The 22,441-nt window shown below is 38.8% G+C and overlaps 3 protein-coding genes across 11 annotated transcripts; 1 reads left to right on the top strand and 2 right to left on the bottom strand.

Annotated features, from left to right (window-relative positions):
* Positions 1-16: 16 nt before the first annotated feature.
* LOC105200428 (transportin-1) lies at positions 17-11,553 on the bottom strand. Of its 3 annotated transcripts, none has more exons than XM_026132701.2 (15): positions 10,689-11,553; positions 9,667-9,742; positions 9,373-9,552; positions 8,939-9,287; positions 8,632-8,833; positions 8,135-8,549; positions 7,726-8,037; positions 7,416-7,653; positions 6,990-7,279; positions 6,811-6,909; positions 6,639-6,734; positions 5,127-5,202; positions 3,550-3,724; positions 3,340-3,466; positions 17-3,220 (listed from the first exon to the last, which is right to left on the bottom strand). In XM_026132701.2, the coding sequence occupies exons 1-14, from the start codon at positions 10,791-10,793 to the stop codon at positions 3,359-3,361; spliced, it is 2,721 nt and encodes a 906-aa protein (XP_025988486.1). In that variant the 5' UTR covers positions 10,794-11,553; the 3' UTR covers positions 17-3,220; positions 3,340-3,358. The 3 variants fall into 3 exon arrangements, 2 of the variants coding, with proteins under 2 accessions (XP_025988486.1, XP_025988485.1); XM_026132700.2 differs by having other exon boundaries at positions 17-3,223; XR_005574539.1 differs by lacking the exons at positions 17-3,220; positions 5,127-5,202 and having other exon boundaries at positions 3,453-3,466.
* An 803-nt stretch (positions 11,554-12,356) lies between these two features.
* On the bottom strand, positions 12,357-19,890 carry LOC105200352. Of its 6 annotated transcripts, none has more exons than XM_039448187.1 (14): positions 19,754-19,890; positions 18,200-18,388; positions 17,749-18,111; positions 17,185-17,419; positions 16,934-17,082; positions 16,622-16,860; positions 16,266-16,451; positions 14,323-14,540; positions 14,177-14,251; positions 13,817-14,093; positions 13,596-13,730; positions 13,235-13,521; positions 13,069-13,161; positions 12,357-12,964 (listed from the first exon to the last, which is right to left on the bottom strand). In XM_039448187.1, the coding sequence occupies exons 2-14, from the start codon at positions 18,382-18,384 to the stop codon at positions 12,851-12,853; spliced, it is 2,556 nt and encodes an 851-aa protein (XP_039304121.1). In that variant the 5' UTR covers positions 18,385-18,388; positions 19,754-19,890; the 3' UTR covers positions 12,357-12,850. The 6 variants fall into 6 exon arrangements, with proteins under 6 accessions (XP_039304121.1, XP_011166149.1, XP_025988488.1 ...); XM_011167847.3 differs by lacking the exon at positions 19,754-19,890 and adding an exon at positions 19,112-19,228; XM_026132703.2 differs by lacking the exon at positions 19,754-19,890 and adding an exon at positions 19,033-19,085.
* LOC105200351 (protein farnesyltransferase subunit beta) lies at positions 18,294-22,357 on the top strand. 2 transcript variants are annotated; one of them, XM_011167844.3, is made up of 7 exons: positions 18,294-18,430; positions 20,279-20,389; positions 20,565-20,690; positions 20,815-21,053; positions 21,156-21,456; positions 21,520-21,764; positions 21,886-22,269. In XM_011167844.3, exons 2-7 carry the CDS (start codon positions 20,282-20,284, stop codon positions 22,076-22,078), a joined length of 1,212 nt encoding a protein of 403 aa, XP_011166146.1. In that variant the 5' UTR covers positions 18,294-18,430; positions 20,279-20,281; the 3' UTR covers positions 22,079-22,269. The 2 variants fall into 2 exon arrangements, with proteins under 2 accessions (XP_011166146.1, XP_025988490.1); XM_026132705.2 differs by lacking the exon at positions 18,294-18,430 and adding an exon at positions 19,781-20,018 and having other exon boundaries at positions 21,886-22,357.
* Positions 22,358-22,441: the final 84 nt, after the last annotated feature.

The following is a 22,441-nucleotide window of genomic DNA, read 5'->3' on the forward strand; positions in this document are numbered from 1 at the left end:
AATTTACTCGTATATCTTTTTTTTTTGCTTTTTCCCTCCATAGTTTTCTTTGCCTGCTGATCACCCTGTTACTACATGTTCCCATACATACGTCTTTGCACTCAATTTACTGACGATAGAAAAAGATTGGAAAAATTTCGGATATCAATCGGCAATTAATCACTTTTTTCAGTCCTCCATATCATTGTAATATTTAATATAATAATTATGTATAAATAGACGTCCTTTCACTTGTTACTTTGTAATCATTTATAAATTTATTATCTCGATCTTATCGTGACTGAGAGCTTTTCGAGCATATTAATATGTAATTACGAGCCACATGATCCTTCGGCGGGAGAAGGAAACGTATCAATATGAATTATCCGCGAAGTATCCGAAAGTATACCGAGGTGAAAAGAGGCAACGTATTTACAATTACGGGAAGATACACGTATATACTCTAGACTCTATTGCGATGCGAAATTTCGCGCGACGGTAGACCCACGAATCGGTGATAACGAGCACATCTACCTTTTACCACCGACGAGAAATCGACCGTTTTAGCTTAGGAACTATCGAGAAGTGAACGATGCAACTTGTGTGTAAAAAATCGTCTCATTAGCCGCTATTGAATTCTTAAATGTAACTCTGCGAGAAGTGAGGTGATAACAACGTTGATTTTTATATGCAATATTTACACATACGTACATATATTGTATCCGCGTTAAGAAAAGATAAAAACACGCGACTGCGAATTTTTCATTTAAACCCCACGTCGAGTGGCATGTGGCTCGAGTTCTGTTACAGTTTTCTTTCCAAGCTCTTAAGTAATTATAAAAAACAGTAATATCACAAAAATTGCGCAGGCAGGGCAAGGAGAGGGGCCAGAGTTTTGGGATAAAATTATGACAATATACATATAATACGATATCTATATTGCCAAGTTGACGAACGAGTGTGGATCGAGTCAAGGAGCGGTCACGGAATTCGTCTGTCCGCCGCGCGCGATCTCCTTCTTCCCAAGAAAAGGAAAGAAAGAGATTTTCTGCGACGCAGCAGCTGTTGCGTGTGCCGTAAAAACGCGACAGAACGATGCAGAATTATCTTTATTCGACGAGCGACGATGAGGGGAAGGCACCTTCATCGTAGCGTCGTACTCGACAATGCCATTTTTCAATTCTTTAATTTTACGAAGAACATCTATCTCCCTTCTCATCTCGCAGCTATAATCTAGTTCCTCTTTTTAAAAGATGTCCGTCTCGCCTGCGCTCGTTCGGTTCCCGCCAGTCATTAGATCTTTTATTGATAGACTTTAAAATTTGATTGACAATGGCGACTTAACGATGGTCAGTATTTTTTTTTTTTTTTTTTTTTTTTCAGATTGTGTGCCGTTTCCTCACCTTTCTCCTCTCTTACTTGGTCTCGATGCGTGTGCGAGAAGGTGAAAATTAAATCGTAACTATTTCTTTCGCATTTTATAAAACTATTCAGAAATTATCGCTGTTGAAAGATCTCGCAGCTTCATGTCTGAGATGTATACATATACTCAATTGTCGATAATACATATTTTTGTCACAATATGAATTATTAGAATTTTTTACTCTTTTCTTTTAAGTAACAACCGAGATAAAAACACACATCACTTTAAGATAAAAGACTTGCTTACTTTTTTTTTAACTGGCCCAAGCAAGTGGGACTGGAATGACAGTCTGCTCTCTTCTTTCTCTCTCTCTCTCTTTCTTTGAAAAATGATTTAAACGCAAGATTTCTTTATCCACATGAATTGTCGAGATCATTATATCGCGCAAATAAAATTAACGTCGCTAGACTTCACGTTATAGATTCGCTTGCTCTGTGAATCGCATCTGTAAATCGTTCTTTAAAATTTTTTTTAATCGACGATTTTTAAACAACTCGAGAGACTTCGATAGATCGGCAAAGATTTGAAATATCTATTATATGATTAACAAAAAAAAAAACGTTCATTCTAAAATGTATTTATCTATATTTACACTAATACTAATATGATACTAATTTTATATGTTTAACAAAAAAGTAATCACAAAATAGTCTGTAAGATAAAACATCGTATCATGTTGATATATACGTACGTATACATATAACAGGATGCATAATATATATATGTATATGCATATGCACGCATACATTTGAAATGTTTTACACATGATGACAAAAAGTTATCGCGTATAACCTAATATCACAATATCAGCAAGGGAGAGAATAAAATGAGCGGAAAAATTTTGGTTCGAAATGACGGAATGGCACTTTCTGCATTTATCATCTTCATGTGTATGTATGTTTTCTTCTCAACGTATAAAAATACAATATTCTCGAAAAACCCTCTGTACACTATGAAATTTCTAATAACATACTCTACCTTGTATCATATTAATTATCAAATAAGTAGTTCTATCTTGTCTCTAAAACTCTATAAACAATAATCTCTCGCTTTCGCGCGCTCTATCTCTTTCGCTCTCTCTTTCTCTCGAAGGAAAAAAAGAAGGGGAAGGGGAAAAAAATAAAAGGATCAATATCTAACGTACAAATTTTCGATCACAGTGTTCGCGCGCGATCTCTATAACGTGAGATCTATGCTAAATTCTTACGTTCCAACTACTCTTGCGAGTTGGTTACTCAATAATAATATGTATATCTAATTATTTTAAAGAGCCGGGGCAGAGTTGGCTGCGGCGCCAACATTTGTCACGTTTTGACATACGCGAGAATAACACTTTCACGTTTAGTGTTACGCGGTAGCGTTAATGGAAACGGAGTGTACAGAGTATACGTCGGTACGTCCAAGATATCAAATCAGATTGTTGTTACATGATACCTCGTTCCGTCTCTCAAAATGTGTAGTCGGTGATCCCCACAAAATTCCTCCCTCCCACCCTGAAGTAAGTCCCGTCCCGTCCCCGCCCACCCACGCTTTACTTTTTCGGCCAATGCTTATCTCTTGTCGTTCTTGCCTTTTTAGCTTCGACTCGCTAACATCTCTCTCTTCATTCTTTTTCTTTGTCAGCAACACCAGTTTTAAGCCAAGGCTTAAAAGGCAGGGCGTGCTTTTCATCATTTTCCCCAAAAGCACGATAATAACATACCACGATGACACGGTAACGACAACGATGTTGATGAGAAGAGGCCGTGGTTTCACCCACCCGTCCCATTCGCCCCTTGTTTCCCGCCCAACCCCGTTCGGCCTGCTGCATTATGCGGCCTTCTAGAAATAAATATAAAGTTGTAAACGAGAGAATCCTCGATTTACCGAGTGAATATTTTTTAACAAACAACTATGTGGACAAAATGTGATGTCCTTAAGATAATTTTTCGACTTACCGCTTTTAGGCGGAGCTGTTCAGACGCCGTACATGTTATGAAGCCGCTCACTGAGCTGCGGCGGAAATTGATCGGAGAATCGTTTCCAATTCTCCTCACCTACTTGATTTTTGAAAGTGAACAGTATCTAAACCCAAGACGATAATCGTAAGATTATAAAAAACATTTTCAGAATATTACTATCGTTTATATATATAGTCGTCGTTCTACCTTTTGAAACATCTCCTTCAGGTCTTCCTTTGGCGCCGACCATGACGCCACGGCGTCGCAGAAGAAGATAAAGTCCTGCACGACTCCAGCCGGATTGACAGTAATCATTTGACACATACCTCTGAAGGCAGAATCCTTCTCTTCGTTATCTCTTATGCTTCGCAAAGAGGTACACCTATTGATAAATTTACAATCGACAATCTCATTAGACATTATTCAACCTCCTAGTCCAAGTAGAAAATACTTCGATCGATGAAATCGATTAAATTTTACAGCACTCACTGATATTTAAATTATTATGTTTATTATTATTATTAAATTATTTTATTTATATAATAAGTTGTAATAAAAACGCTAACTTTATCATTAAATGATCAAAGTATCTTGTTTCAGTCATAATATTCACATAGAAAGATATAAGCATATATATATATATATATATATATATATATATATATATATATATATATATACACACACATGTATAATATGGCTCTGCCTAAAATTGAACTAGCCATTTATTTTCATTCCCACAATTCACACATAGATTTTTTTTTAAATTGCATTCGACGAGACAAAATAGTTGGCTTATTGTGAGGCCAGTCCAATAAGACAATTAGCACTCTTATTTCATAACTTGAGAAATTATTATTATCATTATTATATTGCAAATATGTACAAATAGCAATAGCAGATATGTATACAAAATTTACACATGAGTTTTAAAGTCAATGTTAAAACAGAATTGGTATTAATAGACTGATGAAAATTGCAAATATACTATTGGAACTAATTATTGGAAAGATTAATCCCTAAATTGTAATAATTTAATAGTCTAGCCTAGAATAAATTTATGGGATATTATACAACTATATTGCATAACTATATTGGGATATATGACTGGCGTCATATTTCACTTACTGTCATTAAGGCTGGGTTTACATTTGACATTAACAGCACGGCACATTGTGTAATTAGACCAAACGCAATTCGACAGAGATCGAGATGCCAAATTACCAGCATGCAGAATGAAATTTTTAATCGAGCGAGAAAAATAAACTATATGTGAGGTATCCACGATATTTTCCAGATAACGAGGCAAGAGACGCGGGAGAAAAAGAGTGACAAATGTAAACCTATCCTGATTTTGGTACTCGGATAAACAGGAGAGCTTCGTAACACACTTGCATGGTGGCAAAATAAAGATTAGAATTATATCATATAACAAATTCAAATATAAGATGTTACTGCGAACACTGCGAAAAACCATTGAGCAAGTTCATGCTGACAACTGCAGGATGGTAGCGTGTTTCCATTTACATACATATTCCCCCGGCCCCCGGCCGGCTCGGCGCAGGGATCTCTGCCCTCGCTGTGACGCGAGAGAGAGAGAGAGTAAACGATACGTTTTGCAGCATTTCGCTCATCATTGCGTTCTTGCGCAAAAGTTCTTAGCAGCCCCTTATGCAATTACTCAGGAATCGGGAATGTAATAATGTATAATAATAAAGAGTGCTAATAAAAATAGAAGATAATATAATTAATAGAATAATAATATAATAAAGAAATTTACACACCACTGTCGGACAAACTGCTGTAACATGGGGGCGACGTCGTGGGGACACACATAACCTAGGCGACCGATCGTTATGGCTACGGTTTCATTTTCGGTTTCGGTAAGTAGACAAGTGAAGTGTAGTGAAGTGACCGGAAACACAAACAATAAGACAAACTGATAGAGAACCAACGATTAACTTAGGCGAAGAAGAATATATATGCTCCGCTTTGTAACTTCCAATTAATAATTATCAATTAATAATTCAGTTAATTAAGAATCAAGTAACATTAACAATTAATCGAAGACAGTGAGAACACAGGTGAAACATATGAGATACCGACAATGAAACATAGGCAATACCGTGCTATTGTAGCTGCTGAAACAATAATCAAAATTAGATAGCAGCGTGCGAGCCCGTGTGATTTTGTATAATACTGACCGGTATACCAAATGATCTTTCTCTCTTTTTCTCTGTCTCTCTTTCTCACATGCACGCACGCACGCACGCACGCACGCAAGCACGCACGCACGCACGCACGCACGCACGCACGCACGCATACACACTTCCTCTCTCTACTGTATGTAAGAAATATATGTCAGTACAAATAAGAGAGCAATAAAAAGGAATAACCAAATTTGCGTTATGATCTTTTAAAGGCCAATTCAAACAATTCAGTTGAAACAATATATCTGGGGCTTAGAAATATGCAAGCATAAGTGTGTGTATATATATATATATATATATATATATATATATATATATAAAATACACATACATACATATATACATATACGTATATGTGCATATATATATATATATATATGTATATATATATATATATATATATATATATATATATATATATATATATATATATACATATACCAAATTGCAATGTTTTTATGGCAATACAGCCAAATATGTATATACGTTCAAGCCTACAGGCAGTCGCACACCACTAAATCAAAGTTTAATATACAAAATACTAATTGCTTAAAACCTGTCGATAAAAACGTGCAATCGCGATGTATGATAATCACGCCAAGTCACTTAACTGTGTGGTACAAAAGTCATTGCTCCAAAAAATCATTTAAAAAAAAGTGTAAAAGAAATATAAGTATTTATGCACCTAAATAATTGGGATGCCACCGATCTATACAGTAAACAATACTCTAAAAGTTACTGGGAGACCTTTCATTAAACAATGATCATCGAAAGTACTTTTGGTCTATATAAGACTGTGCATAACAATTAATATTATATTGTAAAGGTAATCTCTGCGAATGAGAAGTTTCCCAATGTGCACAAAGAAACACACAGTCGTGACGGAGTGTAAATTCTTAAGTCGGCACGCGGGAAAGGTAGCGATGTATGTATGTATATATAGGAATCGACAGATTCTGTTGTTCGACTCGAGTCTCACACTACACATTGCTTTCTATTAGTTTCAAAGTAATGCTCGGTATATCGTGTACGGTATCGTTCTAAGAAAAAACTAAAATGTTCGTAAAGGTCAAATTAATGACTCACCCGTATTTTCCAACAGTGTTTTCGGCGTATCCGGTCGATTGATGATTTCAATGAGCTGTGTTAAAATTAACGGGATATACGCGCTCGTGTCGGGCCCTGCGAAAGAAAAATAAACGAAATAAATGGTAAGCCTCATTTCCCTCTCCAAAAAATATCACTTTGATATACTTACCGAGTTTTATCGAAATTTCGCCGATCGCCCATGTCGCGTTGTTACATACTGATATAAATTGCGGGTGCAAATTTTGTCCAAGTATAGGCATAAATTCCGCTGTATGTCAAGACAAAATTCATTAAAAATTTATGCATATATATATCTGATAGATTTAATATTGTCTAACATATACTTACGTATGCAGGGCAGCACGTGTTGGAAGCAGGCTTTCGTAAGATCTCCTAATAAAGCGAAGCTACTCTGTCTAACTTCCGGCATGGTATCTTGCATACACTGGTACAACAGCTGCATAACGTTGCTGTTCATTACCAGACGTTCCATGTGACCATCCAACCCTTCCGCTAATCCGCTAAGAAGATCCAACGCGACTATCATGAAGTCCTTATCGGGCGCTTCAAATTGCTCCGGACTTTGCGTACTCGCTATATGTTGGTTTAGCGTTTGCTCCACAAGTGACACGCATCGCCTGCAAAACAAAGTAGAACATTTTATCATAAAAATTTTTCATTTCACAATAAACTTATAACAGATTAATAATAGATTATAACGCAATAAATATGAAATTTAATCTGGTAAAGGACTGCTATTCGTTGCATATGTACCTGTATACGGGTTCGCAGTATGGTAAGAAACCCGAACGTAACGCGGTCGCTACTGAGGAAAGACATTCCAACAACGGGAACAGATCTTTATCTTCATCTTTCAGTACGTTCCATTTATTGATGAGAGGCGGCATCAAAAGATTGATGTAGTCTGGTCTGTTCAGATGATGACCCACAGAATCGGCAAGAGTGCCGATCGCGTCGTACAAAATTAAAAGATTCTTGTGCTGATATTTACCTGCGAATAAACAGTCGCATCGATTAAAAATGCAGATTGAGACAAACTAATCACTTCTAACGTTGTACTCACTGAACGCAAAGACGAGCGTCTCAAGAATAAATCCGAGATAAGGGACCAGTTCGGTGCACGCTTCTTCCTCCAAAGTCGCGAAGGCGGAACACGCCGCTTCTTGAACACGTTTATTGCTATCTAAAACCCTTTTCAATAGTTCCGTCATCAGAGGCTTCAAATGCGTCTCGTGAGGCTGCGCACAAACCCAATGTGCGTAACGGCTCAACGTCCAGCAAGTTATGGCACGCACAAGAGCCTTCTTGTCACTCAGACAGCCAATCAGGTAAGGAATGAGCTCCGACAGATGTGGAATCATGCCACTCATACAACCTACAAATACCAGTTAAATCTCGCTCGATCACTTCGATCAAATGTGTCTTAATTTATTCGCAAAGGTATTTTAAGAAGAAAAACAAAATGTACGTACCTTCTGCGATAGCACCTAGTGCCAAGATACCAGATTCTTTGATTTCCCAAGACTGATGGAAAAGAGTCTCCTTTAGGATTGGTACCAAAACCGGCAGAAGCTCATCTCTAAAAACATTGGCTAACATATCCAACGCGGCGGCGGAGCATTTTCTCAAGTTCCAATCGCTTAGAGTTGAATCGTCATCGCATCCATCCTCAACGTCAATGTCCTCGTCGTCGCATCCGCCGTTCACGCCGCCGTTCGACTCGTCGGTATGCTTGTTGCCCATACCGTTGGCGTGATGCGAGTGATGCGTCTTGGATTTGTGAAAACGTGGTCGAATGTCCTCCTCCCGATCTGGAATCATTTCATCCTCCTCCACGTCTCCTTTGAGGAGGATTATGTCAATTTCCGAATATTTCATACCTTTCACCTATAAAAAACGATAAAAAAAATATTAAAAGTCAAGTAAGACAGAAGTGTGATAATTTTGCTGTAAACTAGAGAAAACTTACCAAGATAGGTACTAATCGTATCAGATGTGGTGCAAGTGCCTCTTTACAAATTGGTTGTTCTGCTAATGACAACCAAAATTCGCACGCTTCCAATGCCACTCCCTCGTCAATGTCTTGAGTTCTCAATAACATGTACTCTATTATATTGTGCATATGTGGTATTAGTCGATCCATTCGTACCTCGAGCAACATTACCAACGCCCTGTGCAAGAATAATAGAAAGATAAAAAATCCATCTTTCCCTGTTAGTGATAATAAGAAAAAAAAAACAGAAGATTGCTTCCTCTGCAATATGCTATGCAACTACCTGCACACATTTTTTCGGACCTCAGAATCATCGTCTGAAGCTAAATGGAAGAGATTCTCCAAAAAGCTGTCTATATGTATCATAAGCGCTTGCGTGCGTTGAATGATGAACTGATTGACGCACGCTATCGCGTGGGATCTGATCTTGGGACTCGAATGTCTAAAGAATTGAAGGAACTTTGGAATCAGAATGTTCAAAGGGCGATTCAGAGCGTCCGAATCTAATATCTCCGCCGAGTCTTCGCAAATCTTCTGGAGTGCACCGAACGCGCCCTCGCAAACGTTGTAATCTTGCGAGTCCAGCATTTGACACAACGCCGGCAACAATTCCGGCCAAGTCGTTAATTCACCTACTCGCGGAAATACATTCAACCGTCAAAAAAAAATAAACATTCCTTCGTCATGTCTTGTGTGAAAGTGTGAGAGATAGCGTACCTCTTGATGCGACAGTAGTAATCAAAATACCGACGGTCGCACGAATCAGCGGTGATGGATCTCCGACAGCCGACAGACATTCTTGCTTTACGAAATTTATCACCTCTGGTAAAAACTTATGGAAGTACGTCTTTACATTGTTTTTCAATATCAGTCCGCTCAGAGACCTAGTGGGTTCGTCTTAACAAGAAAGAGGATTATTAATTCTTCTTACCTAACTCTATGAAGATGTTGGTGAAAATGCAAATAAAAAACTTTATCCCAGTTGGAGAGACACATTTAAATTTCACGTACCTTCTGATGTCAATTTTGTCAGAACAAAAATCAGATAGTTGTTAAAATCCGGGAATTTGTTCAGCTCTTCCAATTTCTGAGTATCAAGTAGTTAAGAAAAATACAAGAAGGTGACTACCAACGGTAACGAGGAGGCGAATACACGCGCGAATAAGAATTTATATTTTACCAAGTCGAATCGTTTCTCCTCTCGTGGAGATAGCATGGTCGTAAACGTAAACCGTGTTATCGATAAAGCGCACGATCGTATTGCGATTCGGCGCGGCTCCTAATCTATAATACGTGCGGCTAAGTTTCCGGCGAGGACTCCCGCGAAAACTATCGATCAGAGAAAGAGTGTGAGAGTGAGTGAGTGAGTGAGTGAGAGAGAGAGAGAGAGAGAGAGAGAGAGAGAGGAGCCGCGCTCTGGGAAAACAAGACCCCCGCGCGCGCGAGCGTACGAGCGAACCGGAATCCCTGCGCGACTCCGCTCTGCTCTGCTCTGCTCCGCTCAGCTCGGCTCGGCTCGGCTCGGCCGGGGCGTCGTGCATGTATCGTGAGCATATTTCCAGCTCCACGCCCGAATCGCGTAGGGCACGCTCGACTCCGCGTGGTCCGGTGAGTCCTGACGACGGCGACGGGCTCGCGCGAGGAACGCGAGCAAATTCACGACGCTATCACTATCACGATGGCAAGCAGGCGAGAGCGAGAAAGAGAGAAAGAGAGAGTGCGCGCGCGCTGTCTCTCTTCCTTCCGAACAATCTCGAGCCATGGAGATCGCGTTCGCGCGTAATTAATTTCCCGGACCGTTTGTGGACAACGGATCGAAAACGTCGCACCGGGAAAACGAAGGCGACGACGGGAAAGCGGCGTGGTCACGCGCGCGCCGCGTCCCTTTTTTTCACTCGCGTTTCACTTCGCGGGGGCCACGTATGGGCGAGCGAGCGAACGGCGGCACACCACATTACACGACAACGACGACAACGGCGACGAGGCACGAGGCACGAGGATCACGAATCTCAATCGTCAGAACGAAAGGATACTTGTTGTACGGCTCGCTGAGTCGCCGTGTCCGGGCTCTGCGATTCCTTGAGCAGCGTCAGGATTTGCCTGAGTCCTTCCTCATCTGGATGCCACGCCATTTTCATCGTGTTTTTCAACAGCACCACTGTAACGCGCAGCCTGCCTTCTCTGACCTCGCGATAAACGGAAGCTCCCTACAGCGCTCCCCCCCTCACTCTCTCTCTCTCTCACTCTCTCTCTCTGTCGATCTCTCCCTCTTTCTCTTTCGCTCTTACCCCCTTCCTTGCCGGTCAGCTATGCTCCCCTACTCCCGTGAGCTCGGCCAGGATCGTGGTCGCGCGAGGGGGCGCCACGCCCTTCCTCCGCGCCTGCGGCCCTTGTTTCCGTTTCGCGCGTTTCTCGACTCCCGTTTTCGGCTCCCTTGGGAAAATTCGACGAAACCGGATCGCGGTCCGGTTCCGGAAATTAGAATCCCCGCTGCGGCTGTTTCTCTCGCGGCGTGAGAAAGCCGATTGTGCGAAAACGTCCTGCGAAGCGGGGCATTTTCAAATCGGAATCCTCACCGATCCGGATTTCCGGTGTCGCGCGAGTCGGCGCGGGAAAACGCGTTTTACGAGATAATGAAAATCGATTTCACACGTTCATCCTTACGCCCTCGCGCGAAAATGCGTCGTGAAAATCAATGATCTCGCGCCGAAATGATCACACATTCCGATTGCTACAATCAGCAATTAACTTGATCAGCTGAATTACTGCAAAATATCCAGCCATGTAACTCATTGCCTTTAATCTTTCCCCCTTTTTAACATATTAAACCAAAGTTATTTTCCGTATTACAAAATAGTGTAGATGTGTTTGATAAATTAATCAATAATTGTTTCGAATTTTATCTGTCCGTTGAACTACAAAATTATTCTATTTACGGTTAACAAAAATAAAGTAGGTATTATTCGTTAAGTCGATTAAGTTAATTGCTCATTCAACTATTCGGCGTTTAATCGCAATCGGCTCTCAGGCGAATAAAATTGAATCATGTGTCGAATGAAACGCAATTTTTATTTGCAAATTTTATTTAAATATGCGGCTAGCGCGTACGGAAAAAAATGGTTAAAAAAAACGCGATGGTAATCGCGCTTTCCACGTGGCGAAGGGTCCACCCATCGCCAACGATGCTAAATATTACAAAGCAAAAACATATGCATCACGATCTTGAAATAAAAAAAAGGAAGAAAAAATAAATGGGGACTTAACTTAAATATCTTATAAATATATATGTATACACAATGGAGACGTGCTACCGCTGTAAAATTTTAACCGTTAGATCCTTACAAAGGCGGCGAAGATTACGCGCGGTGTTACACACTTAAAACTTAGCAGTTAACTAGAATAGATACTTAACTAGAATTAATTGATCGTTACGATCTCTTATAATTTGTACTGTCGCGTTATTGCGAATATTATGACTCACACTCAACTTTGGGGTAACTTTTGAAGTGTCAGTCTTGCATGTGACGCTGCCAAAATCGATTATTTACATGATACAGGCAAACTTTTTGTCTTTCTTTTTTCCCCTCTCACCCCTCTATAAGGTTTCCTATGGAATTACGAAATCATGCCATTTGCTTCAATTTTCTTTATCCGTCACACTCCTGAGTTCTCGCACCGTTAACCAAGAGATATGTATGAAATTGTTTTTTTTTTTTTTTTTTTTTTTGAGGTGCTTTAGTCGGGTAACTGCTACAGCAAGGCCATGTAGTAAATGTATTTGTATAGGCAATAATTGTAGAACACCATCGGGCCGAGTAATCGTATTCCCGCTTGACCCGATCAATCTTCTCGTGCGATCTTCTCGATCAGTATAAATTATTGACGTTATTGAATGTATATGTACAGCGTTCAACGCGTTTAAATGATGACGAAAAAGGCTTTAGTGTGTATTAAATATCGGCGCGCGTGTATGAAGTGTTTTGATCGTTTCGTTGAAAATCTATTACAAAAGCGTTAAATAATCGATCTATTCACAAGTATAGTTACAAGGTGCTACTGCAAATCGCGTCAATTGTTACGTTTATCGTAACGATAATCGAAGGCACGTATTGGAGAAGAATTGTGGCTCGTTCTCACTACTGCTGGAACGATCTTACGAATGTCTTGTGAAGAGGAACTTTGGCGCGATTAATTCCTAAGCTGGTCTCCCATGAACGCGAAATCTGTATAAACATGTATATTCTAGTTGTCCATGATTGCTGTGTATCCTCAATTCTATATATTCATATGGTTTTTTGATCTCTGTATTCTACGGCAAAAATTATCAACGATTACTATAGTCCTAATAAAGTCTAATGAAATAGTAACAACATACATAATAGTAAAACAAAATATAAAAAAACTTAGGTATACCTGGACTGGAAAATATTGCAAATTTTCGTCCGATATCGTAAATTCATATTCTCCAAACATCACAGGCTCCTGATCGTTCTCACTCAACAGTCCCTATAGCAATAAAAATATTTGTGAAAAAAATATTACAATACCTGATAGACGCAAGAGATATTATTTCACGTACCCAGACGTTGAATTTTCTGGGCGCACTCGACATGTTCTCATTTGGTAAAATTAATCTGGGAACGTGCTCCAAAGTAAAACCAGTAACATAAATGATGCCTCGTAGTTGTATTAGAAGATATCCGGGAAAATCTTGGAAGGCCCAACAAACGCCAGGTTGTATCGGATTTCCCTGTATTACTGTCCGCGGATCATTGCTCTCGTAATAGAGCGGGAAACCGAATAGACTGTAGGCTCTTGTCTTTATGTCGTATCGCTGAGTGCACCGCGTGCTAATGATCTGACCGCCTATATGCACGAATAAAGGTATTTGTAATAATAGATTCACCAATTGTTATCAATTTATCGGCACGATACCATACCTGCCGTTTCCAAAGCATAATCTACTTGACCCGTTTTATCCGCGTCATAAATTCGTAAAACTTCCTTTACTATCTTGCGTATGTGCTCGTCCGAGACATGATCATTTGCATCGTCACCACTAAGAATATTTTCATCTATAAAAATATTTGTAATAAAAATTAATACGCAACGTAACACACAATAGATTTAAAAGTCAGTGCTTTTAAATATATCCTCGAACCTTCTTTGTTATGAAATGTAAATAAAGTCTGCATGTTTTTCACAAGATCTTCTTTTGAAATTCCGGAAGGAAAGTAACCAAATAAAATTTTTTCCACACGCTTTTCAATATTTTGATTTGCGACGAATTCTGCATTGGCGTTGCAACAAGATTTTAATTCCGAATACAGTTTGCGTAGTTCCTCAAATTCATGCTTGATAACTTTGAGTTCGCTGTATGCCATATTTTTCAGTTCACTACTAACATCCAGTTTATTTTCGACGTCAATAATTTTGTCCTAAAAAAAATAAAACTACTGTAAAGATCAAGATTATCATAATTATAGTTAATTTTTAAATAATAATATAAAGTTAAACTCACGTCATATTCCTTCCGGAAATCAGCATCGCTTTTCTTGCGATCTTCTAAAGTCCGACTAATATTCATAAGATATTCCTATAAAATATTACAAATAGCTTATAACATTCTCAAGAAAAGTATTTGCAAAAAAAAATTTATATTTATACCATTTGATGTGCCTGTTTATTTTCGAGCATTTCTATCCTATTGACCAAATCAGCTTTGTTAACTAAATCTTTAATGATCTCATTGTTAGCCAATAATTCTTCAATTACGCTTTTACGATCTTCCCATTGTACATCAGATAATGATCTTTCTATCACTCTCTGAGGCGCGGTTTCAACATCAGAAACAAGCGACAAATATTGTGCTATGCACCAACCACCTGAAACAAATTTCATGTCCATAAATATTTGATAGTTCAAATGTTTGTCGTGATCTCCTTCTCCTGTTACTGTATTGAACTACAGTGTTCCAACATAAAGTTAGTGCCACATAAGACTGTCCAATTATCAAATTTTATGTAATCACAGAGATCTTATCAGATGCATTTTAAATTTTGATGGCACAGAACGATTACAATGATGTAATTATTTAAAGAGTGGAACTATTATGCAATATGGTAACTCAGAGAAGGATAGACGAAGAAACTCACCGTTCCGATGATATCGATCGCGATTCCAAGTATTTCAAGCAACACACTCAGACTTTTTAAGTCGCCCAGTAGAGTAATCCTCCCCCTATCCTTCTCCCACCATAAATTTTTTATTTTTCGCTTTTTTAGATTCGGTTCATAAAACGCTCAATCGTGACACTACGACGCTATCACTCTAACGGACTGTGTTCAAAAGACTACTAATATCATATTCATCGAAAAAATTTTATTAAGTATGAACGTGTTTTTACAATATAAATGTATTAACAATATATAATTGTTACATCAAAATATTGTTATATCTTTGGGAGGCACGTAAAGGCGAAAACGATACATGTGGTGGTTAACTGAAAAAATGCTAAATTTTCATTCATTAAAACAATTATATATTACTAAATTATATATTATGCAATTAATATTTGGCAAGTTATAAGAAAAAACAAAATATATAATAGAATATATATGTAAAATACATAACAGAAAAATGACTAAATGATATGACCAGTTAGTTTTTGAAATACAGCACAGATTATATAACTATGTATCTAAAATATACATATCTTCACACAGCAAAATATTAGTCCATCAGTAAAAACAAAAATAAGCAAAATGGTAACTGATAGTCAGTACATATGTATGTAAATCATGAAATCTTTGAAATAATATCAACGCCATGTTGCATATGTAAATATGACAAAAAATAACCATTTTCAAGAAATTTTTAAGTGGACATTCCATTTATAGAATTGTTAAAATTTTATAATTATATAAAGTGGTATATACTGACTTTATCATAAAACGAAATAAAAACAAAAACGAGTTAAACATCACACACAATTATTAAAGAAATAAATGGATGAAAGAGGTATTTATATTAAGAATGATCTGAAAATTATTAATGATTGATAAGTAGTAAAAATTTAGTAGTGTAACAACATTCTATTTTCATCATATAAAATATATTTAATACCACCTCCACCCATTTAAACTAAACTACTAAATTTAGAATTATTACTAGCCTACATTAATTTTTCAATTAATCACCACTTGATATTCCACCCAATGGGAGGCAATTCAGGCAAAGACACGTTCACACTTGGTAAGAGGTGCACGAGATAACTTTTAAGATCTATAAAGTATTTTATAAACAACTCATAGGTAAGAGACATAAAGTTGATTATATCTTTAAAGATGTGATAAGTCGTTTCAGTGACACCATATTGGACATTGCGCAGAGAGTCCGCAAAAGTAAAATAATGCCTCTGCGCGATGTATGCTCCTGAAACAAAAAGAAAACGAAAGCCAGGATAGGTTCATGCAGCTTTCAGGTCCCGTGAAAGACATTGGTCTGACTTGGAATGGTTTAGATATTCATGTGGATCAGTAAAAATGGAATCCAGTGATGTCTCTGATTTTCTTTTATATTCCTTGAACAAGAAAACAAGAGAAACTCACCAAGTAAAAGAAGTAACGGTAGAAGCGTGATCCAAAGAATCCTCGGGCCCTTTTCTTGTAGCCATTTCCTAACACCAGTGAATTGACTCAACAGCCAGGCATCGAATACGAGCATTCTGACGAAGAAAAAGTACATATTGTGTGTATAACGATCCAAAGTTTGCCACAACGTATTCAATTTGGATACTGTAAACAGCAAATTAGAAAATTATAACTTAATCATCAATCATACTCATTGTCAGTATTAATATGCCACATTGTATGAAAGATAATTATATTTTACACTGTGTTTGATTATAGGATATATTTCTTTATTTATAAAGTATTATCTTTATATTATTAAATGTTGATAGTACCATTGGACCCTCGATAAGCTTGTGCACCATAATACTGCCTTTTTCTATCCATTCTGAAGAATTGAACAGTTTTTCTGAAGTAAGCGACTATAAAGGTTACAAAATACGTGAACCATTGCACAATCTTCCAATTTTGTTTAGTTTTGACCGTTGATTTTGCAAAAGTCTCGTCCAATTCGGTATCGGAATCGACACGAGAAGAATCATACTCCCTAAATGAAGGCATGTACGATAAGTATCTGTTGAAATAAGATTGTATTAATTGTATGTAAACAAAAGCTTTGTTTCAAAAAATGAGAAAAGATAAAATACCTTGACCGAAAATCTGAAGAATGTCTAGGCTCCGAATAAATTGTTTCTTTGTGACTTGTATACTGTTCTACACGTGTTTTTTTGTATAGAGTCGCTTTTCCTTTAGAATCCGACATACGCGTGCTTGACATGCCGTAATTATTCTCGGACTACAAAATTCATGTATAATTTTAAAACACAAATATGCAAAGTCATGACTGAGAAAAATAAGAAAATAATGGTTCAAAATAATAAATTACTAAAATACTTACTGAATTAATTAGAGAGGCGGTCTCTTTCAAATCAATAGTGTCTGAGTCACTAATTCCACTTTCGGTCGTTCCTCGCGAAGCCTGACTTACATTCCGACGACTGATTACGGTACTTCCATTGTCGTTTACGTGTATAGACCGCCTTGACATATTAGGCATAGCTAATATACCAGGAGCTATTTCGTAACGACACTCCGACGCTGGCGAATATGTATAATCTGTCTTTGGAAAAACGCTGAAACACCCACAAATAATCTGATTCCTCGCACAGGCAAATTGTTCGTACTAATTCTTGCGTTATTTATCAGCACCAATAACTCCTAGATCCTGCGACCCAGACCGTGCGACTGATACTAATTTGGATGTGCTATTATTTATAAACGTTTGTTTCTCCAACAGAAAGGTCGTATCTTTAAAGTAAATAACATAAAGTCAAATACAGGTCACAGGAAGAAGAATTTGTTATTGGCACAATCGTTTAACGTCTCAGTTAAAGAGCTTCCATTAAAGTGGTAGGAAACGTAAACAGCACATGTATAATGTAATAAATCTTAATACACGTACTTCCACCAATCACCAGCCTGCTTGTAAATCTCATAAGCGCTGGATGCTGATCTACTCAGAGGATCCTCTCTCTCTCCCTCTTCGGACGAGTAGTCACTGGTAAGTACTCTGCGTGGTGTAACACTTTTGCGCTTTCGCTCGGCTTTCTGATCAGATACGTCATCCTTACTTTCGCTCTGACCATTGGCAAATATTTGTCTTTTGGCCCGCTGGCGTTCCGACCGACGTTCCGCTTTTTTCGTGACGACGACAGAACTCTCGGACTTTGTGCTTTGGTTATCCGTCAGACTTTCCGTGACAGATCCCTCTTTGCTCTCCTCTATAGGTTCCATAGTCTTTTCATGCGTTTTCATGCTGACAGTTCTACAGTTATTTAACAATGAAGATGAAACTTGATGAAGATGACAATCGTCTCACATAAACGGCAAACGCTTAGATCGAGACTACTTACGATCGAGAGGCAGATCTTCTGCTACTGGTTACCTCTCCAGGCGTGTGAGATCTCTCTCGGCTCCAGTTCCTGAGATCATAATGACGTTCATCTTGCTCCGGCAGGGGACGGTTCGGGATCATAGGCGTGTGGGAGCGAGATCTGCTCCGGCTGCGAAGCTCATAGTGATGCTGCTCGCTCTCCATCCTTCTGCCGAACAAAGAAGCACACCGGGTGATTGAGGAATTCGCGGTAAGTTCACGCTTCTCTAAGAACCTCGGCCTTCCGATAGAAGTACGGACGGCGAAAGGTTATCGCTCGTTTTTGGGAAAAAGATTCCGCAGGGGCCGTCGGGGAGAACATATGCCCGAACATATACAGCCTAAAAATAGCACCCCTCCCCGAAGGACACGGCCGCGGTCCTTCCCACTGGATCCCTATTTCTAGCCTCTTCTCGTCGCGCGTACCCCCTCGCTTAGGAGTTGACGTACGGTGCCGTCGTCGGCACTGTAAGAATCGCACGTTGCTTTCGGTCACGTTGCTCCACGTTGCTTCGCGCGACAACGCAACCGCTCGCGGAGAGGAAACCGACGGAGCACCACGTTTATCCCCTATTAACAGCGGCGACTTTCGGGGAACGGGGAGGTTTCGGCGGCTCGGCGTTGTGCGTCTCGGTGCGTCTGACTGCGTTTGACGCCTCTGACGCCGCTATTAATAGAAAACTCACCGTTTCCGCGCGCACGGCAACGCTAACGGGACGCGCGATCACGACGGCAGCGGAGACGTACCTCGCGTTGCGCAATACGCGCGTCGCGCGAGGACCGCGTTTAACGAAAAAAAAAAGTCACGGTTACCTCCCCGCCGCCGCCGCCACCGTCCTGTGCATCGTGCCACTCGCGTGCGCGCGCGCGCACTGTATACATACATACGTACGCGTGGGAGTCAGTGGGAGTACGCAAGAATACGTGCTGTCCCGTCAACGCGTAGAAGACGCGACGAAGTGCGTGCGCATTTTGCGCGATGATTCATACTCTTTTAATTCTATTTGTTGACAGAGGGGAAGGAGAGGATTTTCTCCGTCATTTTTTTATATACGCTAATCTACGAAGATATGATCGCGGAGCGAAGGCCACGGTCTTCGATCGCTTAATTTTCGTCTCACAGCCTAAATTAAAATCATAGATGATGGGTCTCCGTCGATTTGAAAAAATGACGAAATGAGAGCCGCGTTAATAAACCGGAGTAATACGTTAATTAAATCCTTGCAAAAAAAAGCAATGAAAAAAAAAACTAAATGACACGGCGAATATGAACATATTTGACAGAAAAAATCTAGGAAGATCCTTATTGAAATTGCAGGAATTTTCGAAGCAACGCAACAATCTCCTAATCGCAAAAATATCGAATTTATATTGAAATTATCATGTATCTGACATTAAATATATTATAATAATTAACATTAATATAATTATAATATTTTCTTTTTGTCGTCTACTTTGCGAGTAATTATATTTTTATCATTTTTATACTTATATATCACCGACGAGAAACTATTACTTATACTAATCTTTATACTTTAGTAAATGTGCCTCAGTGGAGGAGAGAGAAGGCAATCCGTTTCATGAGATAAATACAGAGAGAGGCGCGGTTCTATATTTCGTAACACCTTACGGTAAATTAGAAACTACGATCTGAGGAGCAACATGTCGTACTGCGCGGAAAACTGTCCGCTCCACACACTGGTGCCGTCAAATTAACAAAATAAAATAGGTTATGAATGTAACCGTATTATCGGTTAACATTGTACATACAATAATACCTAATATATATACATTGAAATGTAAGTACGATGCGATATGTCACGTAAAAACAGAATGTAACATTTTTTAAGCTAGTAGTTACAAAGAGAGAGAGAGAGAGAGAGAGAGAGAGAAAGACATGGAAAAAGAAGGCTGTTTTCTTAACCTCTAAAAAATCTCTTCCTCTATTTTATAATAAAATTATAAAATAAATTATGTTTAGACTATCGAGATCGTTTTATATTGCGAAACAGTTTGTTTTTATTAACAGACTGCGTCAAATAATTGTCACTGTTAACAGATTATGTCAGACTTGGAGTTGGAAATGCAGCCAGGACGAAGGAGTTATGAGGAAATATTAAAGCAGCGGCAGGATGAAGGAGATAATAAAACTGCAACAACAAACGAACAGGTAAAATAGATTTCCACGTGAAGTTACCACGAAACATAACGAATACATACATTTATGTCAATAGATAGCTTCTTGTAAATCCATTAATCGTCTTCAAACACTGCTATAGTTTTAAAATTGTCATAATTTCATAGTTGACAATTTATGTAACTCATTTTTTGCTGTATCTTTTCAGGCTCGCGTCGAAGATATTGTACTCAAATTTTATCAATCCTGCAAAGAAGGGGAACCTGTCTTATTTAAGCCGAAACACATTCAGTTCTTGAAAAGAGCAGTCACTAATTTAAATTCTACTTATGAGGTATCTCACTATTTCCAATATTAAACAGCTTACGTAAAATATCGCTTTACAAAAGAGGATTCTCAGGAAGGGTACTATTTTCGTTTGTAACGAGAAACTTATCGAGCGTTTGTAATGATACTAGTGTTTGGACTCCAGTAGACCATGGCTGTGCTTCTGGATATTGCATTCGCTTGCGATATTGGGAGAACGCTTAGAAGATGAGGAATATTCCAACATAGCAGGCTTTTTGGCCAAATGTCAATCCTCAGAGGGTGGTTTCGGGGGAGGTCCAGGACAATGTTCACATTTAGCATCTACATATGCCGCAGTGAATGCGTTATGCACCATCGGTACACAAGAGGCATATGACGTGATAGATAGGTAAAGAATGTGTGAGATATAACTTGTGTCGATATGTAATATTATTTTTTAAAAACCCACCGTCTTACAGTATCTTTAAGCTCAAGATTATTATAATTTCAGGAAGAACTTAAAACGATTCCTATCGTCCTTACGTGGAGAGGACGGTTCCTTCTGTATGCACGCGAACGGCGAGGTAGACATACGTGGAGTTTATTGTGCCCTCGCCGCTGCTAAATTGACAAACGTATATACTCCGGATATGTTCAAAGGCACCGCCGAGTGGATAGCCAAGTGTCAAACGTGGGAGGGTGGTTTCGGCGGTTGTCCGGGAATGGAGGCTCACGGCGGATATGCGTATTGTGGTTTGGCATCGCTCGTAATGCTTGGAAAAACAGATCTTTGCCATTTACCAGAGTTGTTGGTAAGATCCTTCTTACAATCACGATAAGATCATCGCGTTTACATCCCTCTTGCTGTTCCGCAGAGGTGGACGGTAAATAAACAGATGCGTATGGAGGGCGGTTTCCAAGGACGTACGAATAAATTAGTGGACGGGTGCTATTCGTTCTGGCAAGGTGGAACGTTCCCGTTGATTGCCGCTATCTTGTCGACACAAGGAAAAACGTTCAACAGTTCCGACCACTGGTTGTTCAACCAAGAGGCCTTACAAGAGTATATATTAATTTGCTGTCAAAATCCGCACGGTGGTCTTCTGGATAAACCAGGAAAGTACGTACTCACGCTTTTTCACGCGTTTGTCGTAAATTATCGTAAATATAAATTCATTGGCGAGTAACTTTTTAGTCATACTAATCTATATATAGCCATTGCTCTTTTTTTCTTTTTTCAGAAATCGTGACATATACCATACGTGTTATGTTCTCAGTGGATTATCAATTGCGCAAAATTCACCAGTAAAATCAATCATTGGACGGAAGATCACGAATAAGGTGGAGGTGATCCATCCCGTTTACAACGTGGAATATTCCGCCGCGAAAAAGGCGCAAGAGTATTTTCCTACTCTACCGATACCCGCTGATTGATTCGTCTTAGCTATTTAAAATGTATCTATCATGTTTATATGTTTTTCCTAAAAAGAGAAAAAAGAAAAAAATCCCAAAGATGGAATTTATCTCAAACCGACCAATAATGCGCGCATAAAAAAAGTTGTTTGTATATGAAAATCCATAATTGTGATATATAAGAGAACTTATAAAATGCCACGTTAACTGACCTTTGATGCACATTATTGAAAATTACAAGATTGCCTTTTTCTCCATCTTGGCTTTATTTTCCGTTAATAAAATTTATGGAGAAGATAATGTACGAAACTTATTTACATCCCTGTGAGATGTTGCAGCCGTTATTCAAAATTTCTTTTTATTTTCTGCTTGCGCGACTTCCAA

The sequence above is a fragment of the Solenopsis invicta genome, chromosome 4, assembly GCF_016802725.1.
Source record: "Solenopsis invicta isolate M01_SB chromosome 4, UNIL_Sinv_3.0, whole genome shotgun sequence".
In the NCBI taxonomy this organism is placed as follows: domain Eukaryota; kingdom Metazoa; phylum Arthropoda; class Insecta; order Hymenoptera; family Formicidae; genus Solenopsis; species Solenopsis invicta.

Coding starts and splice junctions, on each gene's coding strand:
- LOC105200428 (XM_026132701.2), bottom strand. CDS start 10,793: ATGAAAATGGCGTGGCATCCAGATGAGGAAGGACTCAGGCAAATCCTG. Junction 5,203..6,638: donor AACACTGTTGGAAAATACGG/GTGAGTCATTAA, acceptor ATGAAACCGTAG/CCATAACGATCGGTCGCCTA. Junction 3,467..3,549: donor TGAAGGAGATGTTTCAAAAG/GTAGAACGACGA, acceptor TCTTGGGTTTAG/ATACTGTTCACTTTCAAAAA.
- LOC105200352 (XM_026132703.2), bottom strand. CDS start 19,064: ATGCACAGGACGGTGGCGGCGGCGGCGGGGAG. Junction 17,420..17,748: donor CAGGCTGGTGATTGGTGGAA/GTACGTGTATTA, acceptor TGGGTGTTTCAG/CGTTTTTCCAAAGACAGATT. Junction 16,452..16,621: donor AGCTTATCGAGGGTCCAATG/GTACTATCAACA, acceptor TGCTGTTTACAG/TATCCAAATTGAATACGTTG.
- LOC105200351 (XM_011167844.3), top strand. CDS start 20,282: ATGTCAGACTTGGAGTTGGAAATGCAGCCAGGACGAAGGAGTTATGAG. Junction 20,691..20,814: donor ATTTAAATTCTACTTATGAG/GTATCTCACTAT, acceptor TAATGATACTAG/TGTTTGGACTCCAGTAGACC. Junction 21,054..21,155: donor GCATATGACGTGATAGATAG/GTAAAGAATGTG, acceptor TTATAATTTCAG/GAAGAACTTAAAACGATTCC.